General features: G+C 38.2%; 1 protein-coding gene across 5 annotated transcripts in view; it reads right to left on the bottom strand.

Moving 5' to 3' along the window:
• flt1 (fms related receptor tyrosine kinase 1) overlaps window positions 1–14,479 on the bottom strand; it is a 190,996-nt gene that overhangs the window by 57,532 nt on the left and 118,985 nt on the right. For all 5 annotated transcript variants that reach the window (XR_007247729.1, XM_059646689.1, XM_048532603.2 and 2 more), the window contains exons 13-16: window positions 9,024–9,335; window positions 3,649–3,795; window positions 2,348–2,479; window positions 422–528 (exon numbers count right to left, since the gene is read on the bottom strand). Coding sequence is in view for 4 of the 5 variants with exons in the window: in XM_059646689.1 (XP_059502672.1) it covers window positions 422–528; window positions 2,348–2,479; window positions 3,649–3,795; window positions 9,024–9,335 (698 nt within the window). In the remaining variant the exon portion in view is untranslated. The remainder of the gene's footprint in view (window positions 1–421; window positions 529–2,347; window positions 2,480–3,648; window positions 3,796–9,023; window positions 9,336–14,479) is intronic.

The following is a 14,479-nucleotide window of genomic DNA, read 5'->3' on the forward strand; positions in this document are numbered from 1 at the left end:
ACCTTACTAATCTGCTAACTAACCGCTTTCTCTTTTCCCAGAATAGCTCCGGAACCACAGTACTGTGGCTTTCCTTGAGTCATCCACCACTCAAACTCAGTCATGTTGCTTTGTTGTCCCATACCTAACTTTCTTGTAATATTGCAGAATAACAAGGAGGATTATATGTTGCAATTAAAATTGTTACACTGCCTCACGGTTTGGTTGATTTCAAAGACCAGAAATCTTCAACACAGTTGAAGTATCTTTAAGATTTAAACTGGCCCTTACACTGTAACCTGCAATTCACTTTTAAGAAGCAAGATCATGAAACAAAAACTGAACGTGCTGGAAACAGCCAGATGGATGGCTGCGGAAGAAGGAGCAAATATTAAGATTTCATATTTTATGACTCTCTGCTAGAACAGTGATTGGGACTAACCTTTTTGAGTTTACGAATGAAGAGAGTTAAAAGCAGCCAGAAGAGTGCAGCAGCAACACAGGTACACGTCAGTGTGATCAACTCCAGGTTTGAATTCTCTGTCGGTCCTAGAAAATAATCGGGAGACATTGAAAAATACAGAAACCCCTCTCCTCTAAAACCTTTGAAAGTTTCTGGAATTTTGCATCTCAATTATTTTAGAAAATACAAGTTCTATAATTTTATTCTCATTTTCTATGTTTCTGTTTGATAATGTATATGCTAGAAAATTGATTCTGAAATTTAATTATCCAGCAGTAGCCTTGCAAGGCATAATCTTGTGCCCTCTTCATGGTGGGCTTTGTGACAGGGAACATTTAATTTTGAGGAGTGAAGCAGGTGAGGATCCCACCACTTTTTGCCTCCACTCAAGTCTACAGCAGGAAGAAGAAATCGACGCCTTGCCATACCACAGCTAATTGAGCTCCTTAAGTAGGCAACTAATTCCCACATGCAGGTCTCACTTTGCCACCCTTGGTATTAATCCAGTGCCAGACGGTGATAGAAGTGGATTTTGCCACATGAGGAATCAACGAACAAACCTAAGCAGGGTTACTTGCTAGCATCTGGAAGGGTATTTCGCTCAAATGTTTCAGTGCCTGAATCAGGGACACAGCATTGTGAAGGACAGAGGGGTCAGACTATAAACCACTCATAGGCCTCGCTACTGACCCACTCCACCATCACTCTGCCCTGGAATCCTGTGACCATTCTAACTTTCAGAATGGTTGGGAGGTGGTGGGAAGGGAGTTTGGCAATGAACAGTCTCACTGTCATTATTCTTATATAGTGGACTGCAACTTCGGGAAATAAGATGCATAGTTTGGTGTAAAAATCCTGACATTGCAGTCTGTCATTCTGAGCTCTGATATAAAGTTACATTGTGGTCCTCCAACCACCAGAGTGGGTAATTACTGAAAGCTACAAGAATTTAACTTTGCTGCATATACTCATCTTATGCTCCAACAATATTGCTGTCAGAAACCCCTTTGAAAGGGCAATGATTGGAAATGATAGGAAAAGAACATTACCACACAAGGAAAAACTTTTTAAAATAGCGAGTGGTTAGAATCTGGAATGTGTTGCTGGAGAGAATGGTAGAAACAGATTCAATTGTTTCAAAAGGGAAATAGATAACCATCTGAACAGAAAAAAAAGTGAGATGAAAGGGAAATAGCAGGGGAATGAGACTCACTGAGTGGCTCTTGCATTGATAAGAAAACTTGGAGATGGGCCAAATGGAGTCTCTCTGTGCTATATCCATTCCTTGATTTTATGGAAGTCCTTCAGGACTCCAGAGAAGATGATGGCTAACATTTTAATTGTGTTTTTCCAGCTTGCCCATTAATGCATGGACTGCTAATTCTGTCTTCATAGTGATGACATTGTATTTCTCCGCATTGAGTTCCATCTGCCATCAAATTCCTTTTGTAATATTCAGCTTCCATCCATAAACCTCAGCTTAGCATTTTCAGTAAACTGGGAAATTCTGTCTTCTGTTCATTCAACTTAAGTCATTGATAAAGTGAAACCTGAAGGCCCCGTACAGACTCCTCACAGTCACTACAAGATCACATCATGACAATTCCAATAATCCTCACCCTCTGTCTCACAAGTCCTCTCTAAAATGCTGCCCATGTCAGAATATCATGCTACCAATATTTCAACGAAATAGTCGTTAGAGCATTGACAACAATCAAAAATCAGTTTCTGCATAGAAGCTCTTGTGAATAAGGTGAAACTATTGATGTGAATATTGAAGCAGCATTCATCCCACAATATTTCTTCTAAAAATTATAAAATCTAGATGGAAGAGTCCTAACTTGTGGTTTCATTACAACACATTATAAAATTATTTTAACATGTCTCATATTTTCTGCACGTTACCTCGAACAGTGATGTAAGCAGAAGTCTCCACAAAGCCTTTCCTGTTTGCGGCATGGCACTGATAAAAACCTTCATCCTCTTCTTTGACTCTTTCAATAATTAAGGTTTTGCTTCCTGGTCCTAGAGTTATACCTTTGTACGAAGAATATGAGAAATAAATTAGACCCAAGTATTTCACACAGCCTTATCTTGTTTATAATTAGGTTCCATTTACTTAGATATACGCTGAACTGCCAGACAGCAATCTAATACTATGACATCCTGCATGATACAGATACACTGTTATAAAAACACTGTTTTTATGGGAAAAAAAACTTCCTATTTAGTCTATTCTTAATGATATTGTCCGAATCACTCAGGAGTTAAAGATAGTATCGGATTTGGGGTGTTTTGCCAATATGTTGATGCCTTAATTAAGTTCAAAGTCAATCAAATTTTTGGCTGTTCACTTTATATAGATGTAAAAGATGTCAGAACAAAAGAAACAAAAAGTTAATCATGCTAGTCGATGAATTACAATGCTAGTTTATCAGTGTCACTGGAACACAGAATGTTACAGCTCATATGCAGAAAACTCAGGTTTCTCCCTTATTTCGAAATGCCTACTGTAATTTTTTTTCCAATTCATTTCTCTTTCCCACTCCCACTCCTTTTAAATGTGAGAATGGGGCTTATGTGGCAGATCACTTTAGTTGTTCACCAGAGGTTGGAGGTACCCTGGTGTGACTCAGTGATCAATTTCCTCCAGCTTGTGGGAAAGTATCAAACATTTATTCAGTGCCTTTCCCTAAAGGCATAGACAATACCATGAACATGCAGCTTAGGAACTGTAGACATCAATCCATTTCCTAAATAGCCCAGCATTTTGAGCTACTCATACGTTGTATCATTTCCCCAAATTGCATCTTAGAATTAAAAAACATGCTTAATACTAAACCTCAAACAATAAAAACACATAGTGCAAGAAAGATAAGGAGCAAAATAATTATTGTGAAAATCATCTTTAACATAGTTTCAAAATTCTGAAGCAGTTGAGCTTTCAGCATTGGCCTAAAATGCCGATATTTTACATATTCAATTTTTAAATGACAATAACAAAAACTAAACTTATCATTTTAATAATATTGCAACTTTATGAAAACAATTACTAGAAAATTTTAAGATATGAAAGGCCACATTATTTTTGACTGGTTAAAGCATCAAAGGGACATTATAAATACACTGAGCATTCACACATTAGTCTTGACAATAGTCATTTCCAAATCAATATTATAAACATGTAAATTTTGAAGAAATCACACCTGATTCCACAAGTAACCTCCGGTTGTTTTTGTACCATATAATTTGTGGCATTGGTCTTCCCTCCACATGGCACTCCAAAGTAATTGAACTACTGACATTCACCTCTTGGCTAGTTAGGTTGCGCAACAGATATGGGACTTCCTGAGCTGAAATTCAAGAATTCACAGTCATTAGCTAAAAAGGTAATAGTTGGATATCACTACAAAATATATTTTCTATGAAGAATGCCAAAAATGTTCCTGTGATATTTCTGACAGCAGGTTATTGGACCTTGCCTTTCAAGTTATATGTGGCAAAGTATACCACCTAGAATGCTTGATTTTCAGTGTCCAAATTAAAATAAGAATAAAATGCAAGTCCTTCAATTAGATATACATAAATATATGTTTATAAGGCAATATTTGAACTATAGAATAGGTTTTAAATTATAGAGATAAAAATAATGTGTATTTCAGATATTTTCAATGTAAAAACAGTCAATGTTCTATTTTGTATTACTATCCTGGAAAAAAAAGAGAATGACCAGTTTGAAGATAGACATTTTCTTAAGCTGAACAGAATATAATGAGTGTGGTGACAGTGGGAAGGGATTATCCACTTGGGCATTGTACCAAGAGTTTGGTGCTACCTGTGAAATTATGCTAAAGGGGTGAAGGGAATCAACTGGGAGAGAAATTAGAGTAACAAACAATATGAGACAAGTACATTTGCTTGGTTTAGATAAAACTAATGTGCCTAGAATGTAATTAAAAACTTGCCAATTACTTGCACAGAAACTTTCACAATTACTGTCTACAGTTTTCTCCTTCAAGAATAAAATCTCTGTGAACCTGGTATCAAGGGGGGAAATTCTATTGTTTACTTTCTACCCACCACAAAAGCTATTCCCATGTGAAAGATAAGTTCAGTTTCAGGGCATTGTGCCACTTTTTAAAGGAGGAAGTCCGCTCAGAAGTTCACAAGCATGAGAAACTGTTTTGGATTTCGTCAGTCTGGTTCCACCTCTCTCAAATGAGTTGCTTTTTTTTATGGGACATGCCTTACTACGTGCTACTGAAGGTTTTCATTCACAACAAAGTGCAGATCTATAAAGTTTGTTTTTACCTTCCACATTTTAACCACTAGTGTTCAGATACATTCAACAAAAAGATGATAATAGGGACGTGATTTCCAGCATGTAATAACATTCATGTAGCAATGAAGCCAGATCAACTAATTGCCAATCTGTCAAATAATCTTGCTTTATTTAAAAATTGATGCAAAATGGAATAACATATTAATCAACTTGTCACAAAGCCAGCTGGCATACCGCAGTACCGCACATTTCTGAGACAACTATACAGATCCTCTGCTGCTGAAGACTGCTGCTATTGTTTCACTAATAAAATAAACATGCTCTAAAATATAATGCTTTAGCCCTTTCTGAGCAGCAATTCTGACAGCGGATACAATGTGTACATTTGTTAGTAAAATAATAAAGATTCACAAGCACACAGGAGGAAACAAAAGCAGACCATTTGTGCAGTCTTGCAGTGTGGCAGGGGCAGGCTGTGTTGCAATAAACACATCTGAAAGAGCAGCTACTGTATCCTCGCCAGCACTCTTTAAAAATCAGTTTATGATAAAATGACAATAATCCTGTCACACGCTCTTTTTGCTGTTTTTAGTCACCTTTCATCAGCAGCTTCTGGATTGGAGGAGTTACGCTCAGAAAAGAAGGCAAATTAACAAATGCAATCAAAGTTGAAGCAAAGCTATCAACCCTCACCAGATTTCATTTCCACCACACTGTCGGTGACTCAATATTCAGATAATCATTAGAAAGAGAAAAAATACCACTTAATTAATAAATTAAGCACGCATTTGATAATGTTATTTTATGAACATATTGATAAAAATAATTCTTCATTTACAAGGAGATTTCTGAAGTGTATCCTACACATGTCTATCATAGTTCCTTCTTGGTTCATGGAATTTCTGATAAGTGCTTCGTAAATTAATTACCAAAGTTATGTTACTTTTAGCTTTATAGTTTGACAGATCCTTAAAGATAACTGTTGTCTTATAAATAAGGTACATTTACTTTTACATTCTGCAATAAGGTGTTTGCAGTTCAGTTATTCAGAAATTGGCTCAGTTTTGGCTTAAGCAAAAGCAGGCCCCGGACTAGTAATCCAGACATCCAGGACCTAGTTTCAAATTCCTTCAAAGGAGATGGTGGAATCTGACTGTAATAAAGAACATGGAATTAAAAGTCAAATGACGAAACTCATCTGGTTCATGGACATCCTTTAGGGAAGGAGATCTGCTATCATTACCTGATGTGGTCGAAATGTAATGCCAGATGAATGGCAATGAAGTTGACTCTTAATTGCCCTCTGAAATGACCTAGCAAGTCACTCAGTTGTACCAAACTGGTAAAACTCTTAAAAAAGTTACAAAAAGAAATAATGGATGGTTGGATTCAACCTAGATACTACAAACAACAACTGCAAATTCAGACCCTACAAAGCCTTCTTTACCAACATCTGGGAGCGAGTGCTCAAAACTAGCAGAGCTATCTCACAGACTAGTCAAGCAACAGCCTTACATATAATTTCATGAGTAACACTATCTTCCAGGCAATGTCCCAGGCAACATCATAACATTCCCTGGAAATGACCTGACCCACCAGAAGGAGAGATCCAACAGAAAGTGATTTGAGTCAGCTTAGAGTTGCCCTGGCAGTCCTTAACATTGACTCTAGTCACCATGAAGTCTCATGGCATCAGGTCAAACATGTGCAAGAAAACCTCCTGCAGGTTATCCCCAAGTATCATCCTTTCTCAGCTGATGAATCAGTTCTCCTCCACATTGAACACCACTTGAAGACAGCACTGAGTGTCATTAAGGATCCCTAGCAAAACTGAAGTCAATTGCACTCAGGGGTAAAACTGTCTGCTGGTTGTCATACTTGGCACAAAGAAACATGATATTGGTTGTTGGAGGCTTGTCATCTCAGCTCAGATCATCTCTGCAGAAGTTCCTCAGGGTAGTGTCTAAGGCCCAACCATCTTCATCAGCTTCATCAATGGTCTTCCCTCCATCATAAAGTCAGAAGTGGGGATTTTCACTGACTACTGCATAATGTTCAGCACGATTCACCAAATACTGACGCAATCTATGTCCAAGTACATGGGCAATTCAAAGTTTGGGCTGACAAATGGCAATTAATATTCATTTAATACAAGTAACAGGCAATAACCATCTCTAAAAGGAAACATCAATGGTTTTCCCATGTCTGAATCTTCCATTGCCAATGTTCTGGGGGTTACCATTAACCATGAGTAACAACTTAGATCACAAATCCATCAAGAAATGGTCAGCACATAATATTCTCAAGATATTATATAAGCTGCCAGAAGAAACAGTGGAGGTGGGTACAAATATAACATTTTAAAGTCATCTGGATGGTTATATGAATAGGAAAGGTTTAGATGTATATGGGCGTTATGCTGGCAAATGGTACTAGGCCAGATTGGGATGTCTGGTCAGTGCGGATGAGTTGGATTGAGGGGTCTGTTTCCGTGCTGTATGACTCTACAGGAAAAGGAGAGAATTGATCCTGTTTGGAGTTCCCTGAGCAGATTTTTTAAGCCATTTGACAGAATCTGTCTTCACCAGAACTTTCCACAAGCACAAGATGTAGCTTGGCTGGTGGTGAGAAGGTACTGTTTGCCAGATCCTTCATGCACACATGGTTGCTATGCGCTACCACACACTGTGCTGGTGAAGAGACTGTCACACATCTCCTTCTGGAATATGCCTTTACAAAGCATGTCTGGTGAAAGATTCAGCAGTGTTTGTCGAGGTTTGTCCTGAGCAACTGAGTGACCCAGCATTCTGCTTTACGGTTTGTTCCCTGGGATGCACCTATTACAAACATTGCTAACGCCTGGGAGACCATCAACTCAGTGAAAGATGTTCTTTGGTTTGCCTGAAATTTGCTGTCTTCCAGAGCGAGGGGTTGACCTCAACCAAGTTTTGCAGACTGGCACATTCTAAGGTCCAGGACAATGTGCTGAGGGATGCACCAAAGCCTGGGGCAGCTGCTGCTAAGGCACAGTGTGAAAAAAACCACCATCTAGGGTCTTTCTGCAGAAGTATAATGATGGTACATTCAATTGTCAGCCTGCCCTGTTGCCCTCAAAATGAATCTAAGTGTTTTCCTGCATGAGTAGAAAATGCCTTTATTTTGCAACTGCAGGGAAGCTCTGAGGAATGTCAAATTGCAATGTAGTGTTAGTTTATTCTATACAAAGAACCGATTAGGGTTTTTTGTATGTACTTATACATATTTTTTATAAATAATGTATATTTGTGAAATAAAGAAGAATTAACCATGAGTAACTCACCTATTGCCTCTTGAAGCCTGTCCACAATCTGCAAGGCATAACTTAGGAGTGCAATGGAATACTGCTCGCTTTCCTGGATGAGTGCAACTCTAACAACACTCAAGAAGCTCAATTCCATCCAAGACAAAGCAGTCCCGCACAATCAGAACCTCCACTGCCAATGCACATTGATAGCAATGTGTACCATCTATGAGGCACTGCAGTAACTCACCAAGGCTCCTCCAACAGCACCTTCCAAATCCACAACTTCCACAACTTAGAAGGAGCATCTTCTGCATGTTCTCCTCCAAGATTCACATCTTCCAGACTTGAAACTGTATCATCATTCTTCAAGTGTTGTTACCTCAAAATCAGTGATCTCCACATCCCACGAATGAATAAATGAAAGACTATTATTTGTAACTTGGTGATTGAAGTACAGTCATATTGGACTCGAAGTGTAACTCTGTTTCTCTCGTTACAAATAATGGCTCACCTGCTGAGTTTTCTAGCACTTTCACCCTTTAGTTCAAATTGCCAGCATTTGCAGCATTTCGTTTTATAATATGACAGTTTTTAATTACAGATTTCAGGAACATTCACAAATAGACACTTTATCCTGAAATAATTGAAGGTGTACAGGATTGCATGCCATGAACATCAGGAATCCTTTTTTGTACAGCTCCCTATTTCTATTTGTACTTTGCAAAATATCTCTGGAGAACTGAATTTAAGTGAATTAACAACAATAGTATTGTTCAACCAGTAATCCACTGAGGTTTAGTGACAGTGAATGTAACAGCATATAACTGATACACATCATAATCAGTACAACGCCAAAGTAATCCAGTGTAAAGTTGAATATTTTATGGGTAGTTTTTAAGTGACAAACATTCAACTTTTGCAACAGATAGTCAGTCACAATACCTTCTTAGTTAGTTACTGGCATCGTTTATGTCCTATTCACATCAAAAGAACTATATATGTGATCTTATACTTACCTCTAATATAAATCTTCTGCCTCTGAATTGTCTCTTCCCGAGTGATAATGTTTTCCGCTGCACATTCATAAGTTCCAGATTGATCCAGAGATACACTTTTGATTGTAAAATTCAAAGCTACTGAATACTCTTTGGTGTTTATCTCATTCATGCTGAGGTGATACACTGTATGATTGTCCCTGCTCAGAAGACGGCAAGTAATGTTCGAGTATAAAAATTTGTTGGCTCGGCAGAATAGAATCAGGTCATCACCTTCAGTAGGCAATGCATCATGTCCCACTCCAACCTCAAATCCAAATTCATTTGGTATATCTAATAGATCAAACAAAAATGTACAGTCAATAACATAGACATTTTCAATATCGGCATTATTGAATACAATTAAAGCTACTAAGCCCTGGGGGATTATTAATATTAATTTTAAAATTTAAACCAAGTTTGCTGATTTCAACTAATAGTTAGCTACAGTGTCCTAGGATTTCTAAGACGAAAGTCAGCCAAGGCCTCCCCACTGAGTGCTCCCCACATTCCCACTGTAAGATCTTTCCACAGATTCCTGTTACAAAAATCATGTGTGAATGTCAGTTGAGGACAAGAAACAGACTTGACTGAAATAACTTCTAAATTTGAAAGGCACTATAACAGTTTCAACGGAACTTCCAACAAACATGGACCTTTACACCAGCATGAACCAGAGATAAGACCACTGCAAGGGAGAGTTCATGGTGGATCCTATATTTTATTCAAAAGGAATCTAACAGTTTTTAATACAGTATCTATGACAGTAGCCCTTAATAATGACTCATGAAAAAAGTGATCTCATTGGAAGATTTTGTAATTATACTTTGTGTGGTTCACATTTGTGTGCAGAGGAGACAAGTTCTAAATACACATAAGAATAAAATGATAATACTTGATAAAGTTTTGACTTGTTTGCCAAAAAATGTTGTGCTTGGATCAGGATTGTGCTTAGATAAAAATAGGCAAATGGTTAGCCTTTGCACCACAGCTGCCATTTAATTGTTCATTCAGCAATTCAATGTAAGCACAACAGAAAACTCACAACAAAAATAAATAAACTGATACAGTAGTGATTAAATGTCTAAAGCTTGCAACTTGCTGTAGATGGAATTTGGCGGTGGTTTGACTGTGTTTACATGATAAAACAAAGAAAATAAAACCTCATAATTTTATGCCAAGATCAGAATTTTGCAATTTATGCACTCTGCATGGATCAGGAATTTTATATAAAACTGGAGGTGGGATGGAGTTTTCAGCATGGATCTGAAATATGTTTACTTTAGGTGCGCATTCATTTGGAATGGACTATACATGCAAATATAAATGAAAGATATTGCAAATATCATACAGAAACTAACAGAGATCAGGGTCCAAGAATGCATTTGCTTCATTTTCAACATTTCCCCTTCGGTATAGCTCCCCAATATTCTTTCACATTGTTCATTGCCCATCAATATCATTTTTTTTAAGATTAATTTTTTTCATAATAGTGAGGTGTGAAAAATCTGTATTGAGTTAATTATGTTTTCAGTGTCTTTGTGACTCAATTTACTGAGAATTAATCCATCCTTCATGCAATAAAAAACAGAAGAGAATCAATAAAAAGCAATTATATGACCAGTGTGACAGAAAATGTGTTTTCAACAATTTTGTAAACAAAACAAACAAAACATCAGTAAATGAAATACATGATGTTGATGCAGACAGTGGTCTATGAGCCAAGATCAATGACATGTTTTAAACATAAAATAAAAGATTCAATTTAAATACTTTTGAGGGATTCAGAAATGCAACTCAAGCTTTCAGAATGTTAACCCATGTCTTGGACCCAGGAAAAGTATTAATCAATTTGTTCAATGTTTAAAAAGATGTTGGTATGGTTGGGCCATTCACAGATTTTAGGTTAACTGTAAGACAGGATTAAGCAAAGGAAAAAAACAATAGCCTTATTGCTTTGACAATCTTTCTGCAAACTAACCAACACACTTTGAAATAATTTAAAGGGAATTTATTTACTTAAGTGATTTGAAACTTCCTGTGGAAATAGCTCACAGGTTTCCTGATGGAAGATATTGTTTATCTTTGCCAAGCGCCATCAAGAATCTCAAAACAAAATGCATTTAGTGACACTGGAAAATCTCTGAGATAAGGCAGTCCTGTTCCTGTCTCACCCATAATAATTACTAACACACCCACAACCATGTTGAGTGCCAGCAGTGAAGAAGGGCAATGAACTGAAAGCTGAGAACTTGCTCTATACAAAAACATAAGACCAACAGTACAGCAAACACCAAAGACTCAGTGACCGGATTTGAAATCTATCCTACATGTCACACTATTTCATCTGTCCTATAACTTTGGGTCCATACCTAATCTTTTGGTTAAAGCCAATGCACAAAGACGACACAAAAAAATCTTACTTTTCTTGCCCTTTTCTGAAAGTGCTGGATTTCTACGAGGTATGGTTTCTTAGGGATCAAGAGATCGTTGCATCCCAAAGAAATGACCATTCTTTTGGAACCTACAGAGTGGATTGGGTGGGGAAACTTCCACTTCCTCACTCTTGGTACACACTGGGAAAACGTTTTGGGAAATTGTACAAGCTGAGTTCGTGATTTTCCACCCATAAATTTTAGTGGATGGAAAACTCCCATGTGCTATTTCCTGCAACGCAATCCCAGCCTGAACCAAAAGCAGAATATCCTACCTGAGTGTTCACAGCCATAGCCAAATGCATGTTCATCCTCACTCAGAATATATCCTCAATAATAGAGGAACCAAGCACATTTGTGCAAACAATATAGCTAAATTGTTTGCAAACATTCTAAACCAAAAATGCCAGGTACATCTCAGCATCCTGCTCAGTTCTCCACCATTACAGAAGTCAGTTGGTTTGATTTACTCCAAGTGATACCAGAAGACAGCACAAAACATCATCAATGGTACAGACACCTACAACATCCCAGCTCTGATGTTGTATTCTTGAGTTCCAGAACTAGCCAAGCTCTCCCAGTTCAGTTACAACACTAGCAAATACTCAACAGAGTGGAAATTTGCTTAAGTTTGTCCTGTCCACAAAAAGCATGTCAAATTCAATCCAGTTACTACCCAACAGCTTACTCTTAAACATTAGGAAAGTGATGGACGGAATTCTTAACAACTTCATGGGTAATGTTCAGTCTGTGTTCTGCCAAGGACCTCCAGAACCCACTGCAGCCCGTTTCACATCCAAACATAAGAATTGGATTTTAGAACGTTTCAGAGACCTACTGCATTAATAGTGATTTGATCAAGCGTGATATCAAGGAACCCTTGAAAACTGAAGTAATTAGGAAGCAAGGAAAAATTGTCTAGCAGTTGCAGCCAAGTCAGGCAGAAAATAAGTTGTCTAATACTGTTGAAAGCCAATCATTTCGACATCATCACCAGACTATCACTGCGCAAGTTCTTCGATAGCATCCTAGGCCCAACAATTTTCAGCTGTTTTATCAATGATCTTGCCTCTATAATGGTTTATTCCTGCCCTAATTCCTTATAATGTCAGAAGTGGAGACATTTGCTGATGATTGTACACTGTTCGGTTCTGTTGCCCATTTGTCAGACAATGAAGCAATGTGTGTCCTTTTGACCAAGATGTGTGCATTACCTAGAACTGCGCTGAAAAGTGACAAGATGTGACAGGCAAGGCCATCTTCAAAATGGGAGACTCAATGTATCAGTCATGCTGTTCACTGGTTCTATCATAACCAAATCCTCCACCATCAACATTCTGGGTATTACCATCAATCACAAACTGAGTTGGATCAGATACTTAAATATAATGGCTCAAACAGCAGGTCAGAGGTAGGGAATTCTACAGTAAATAATTCATCTCCTGACTCCCCAAAGACTGTCCACCATCTCAAAGGCACAAGTCAGAAATGTAACTGGGAATACTCCAACTTTATTGGATGAGTGCAGCTCCAATAAAATTCATTAAACTCAACATCTGGAATCCCTCAAGCAAAGGTGCTCTGTGGCTACAGTTTGAACCAACTACAATGCATGATTTACTGAAGCAATTCTTTTTTCGAGAAAGGCAGGTGAATCCATAACTTTTACCACCCATTTGGACAAGAGCAGCAGATGCACTGAAGTACTGGCACTATCATGTTCCTCTTCATGTCATACATCATGCTGACTTGGATATATATTTATTCACTGATACTGCATCAAAATCCTGGAATTCCCTCCTGAATAGCATTTTGGAATTCCCTTACCAAAATATTGCAATTATTTCAGAAGGTTGCTGACTACCACTATTACACCTTCCGCCTCCTGCTCATTTTGCAACTTCAGCTGCCTGTACATCACCTCTAACTGCTCTTCCATCCACTACCATTGTATTCAATCACTCCTTTTATTTCAATGTAAAAAAGTGGCTCACAGCCATACTGAGAGGTAAAAGACCAGCAGAGGAGGGTGGACACGAGGCTCCTGATGTCTTGACAAAAATATCATGGATTTGACTGGAGAAGAACATAACCACCCATCCAGGGAGACCTCCATGGGTCTTCATTGTGCTTGGTTGTGCTGCTATCCTATTAACACCAATGTTAATTCATTCTTCATCTGAACAAGTTTTTATCCCTCTTGCACAGTCAGTTGATGAGGCTGAGTTGTTAAGGATATTCAAGGCTGTGATAGGCAGATTTTTAATTATTAAGGGAATCGAAGGTTATAGGGAACAGGCAGTATAGTGGAATTCAGGATTATCAGATCAGCCATGATCTCATTAAATGCTGGGCTAGAATCTGGTGGTCCTATGGTGAAAGCACACAGACAGATGCAGGAGCAGCAGGCTGGTTCATCAGAGGCAGTCAATAAACTGGATGAAAGGATAATGGAGTCCAATAACACTATCAGCACTGTGCTTGCCCTGGCATTCTTGTGTTACAGGCTGCCTCAAAGGACAGCATGACAACTGCCATAGAAGGCTAAGTCTTGGGCACTCAGTGCCTGCCGGTTACATGGATAGATCTGCATTCCATGGACGTAGGCACTAGTTTCCCAGCATCAATGGCAAAGTGAGTGGGAGGCAAGAGACTTTCGCTTTGAGGCTTTGCAAAGAAGGGCTGGTTAAGTATGGCCAGTCATTTGGATATGCAGCCTACATAGGTGGCATCACACCAGCATTGAAATTCATATACCATATTACTCATTTGTGTGATAGGAAGAACGGTTTTTTGGCTTGACATTCAAATCCTACTAGTGGTGAACATTATTCCTGTTGCTACCACATAGAAGCTTTGAGAGACAGCTGGCTTCACTTGTTGCTTAAACGTTGGAAATACTTAGTCTTCTAGGATAGACTGGGAATTTTGCAGGACCAAGAATGATCACCTTTGGCATTCCACAATGTGTACCACCTTAAACAGCCATTTGCTTCATCACTG

This window comes from Stegostoma tigrinum, chromosome 6 (genome assembly GCF_030684315.1).
Source record: "Stegostoma tigrinum isolate sSteTig4 chromosome 6, sSteTig4.hap1, whole genome shotgun sequence".
Classification (NCBI taxonomy): Eukaryota; Metazoa; Chordata; class Chondrichthyes; order Orectolobiformes; family Stegostomatidae; genus Stegostoma; species Stegostoma tigrinum.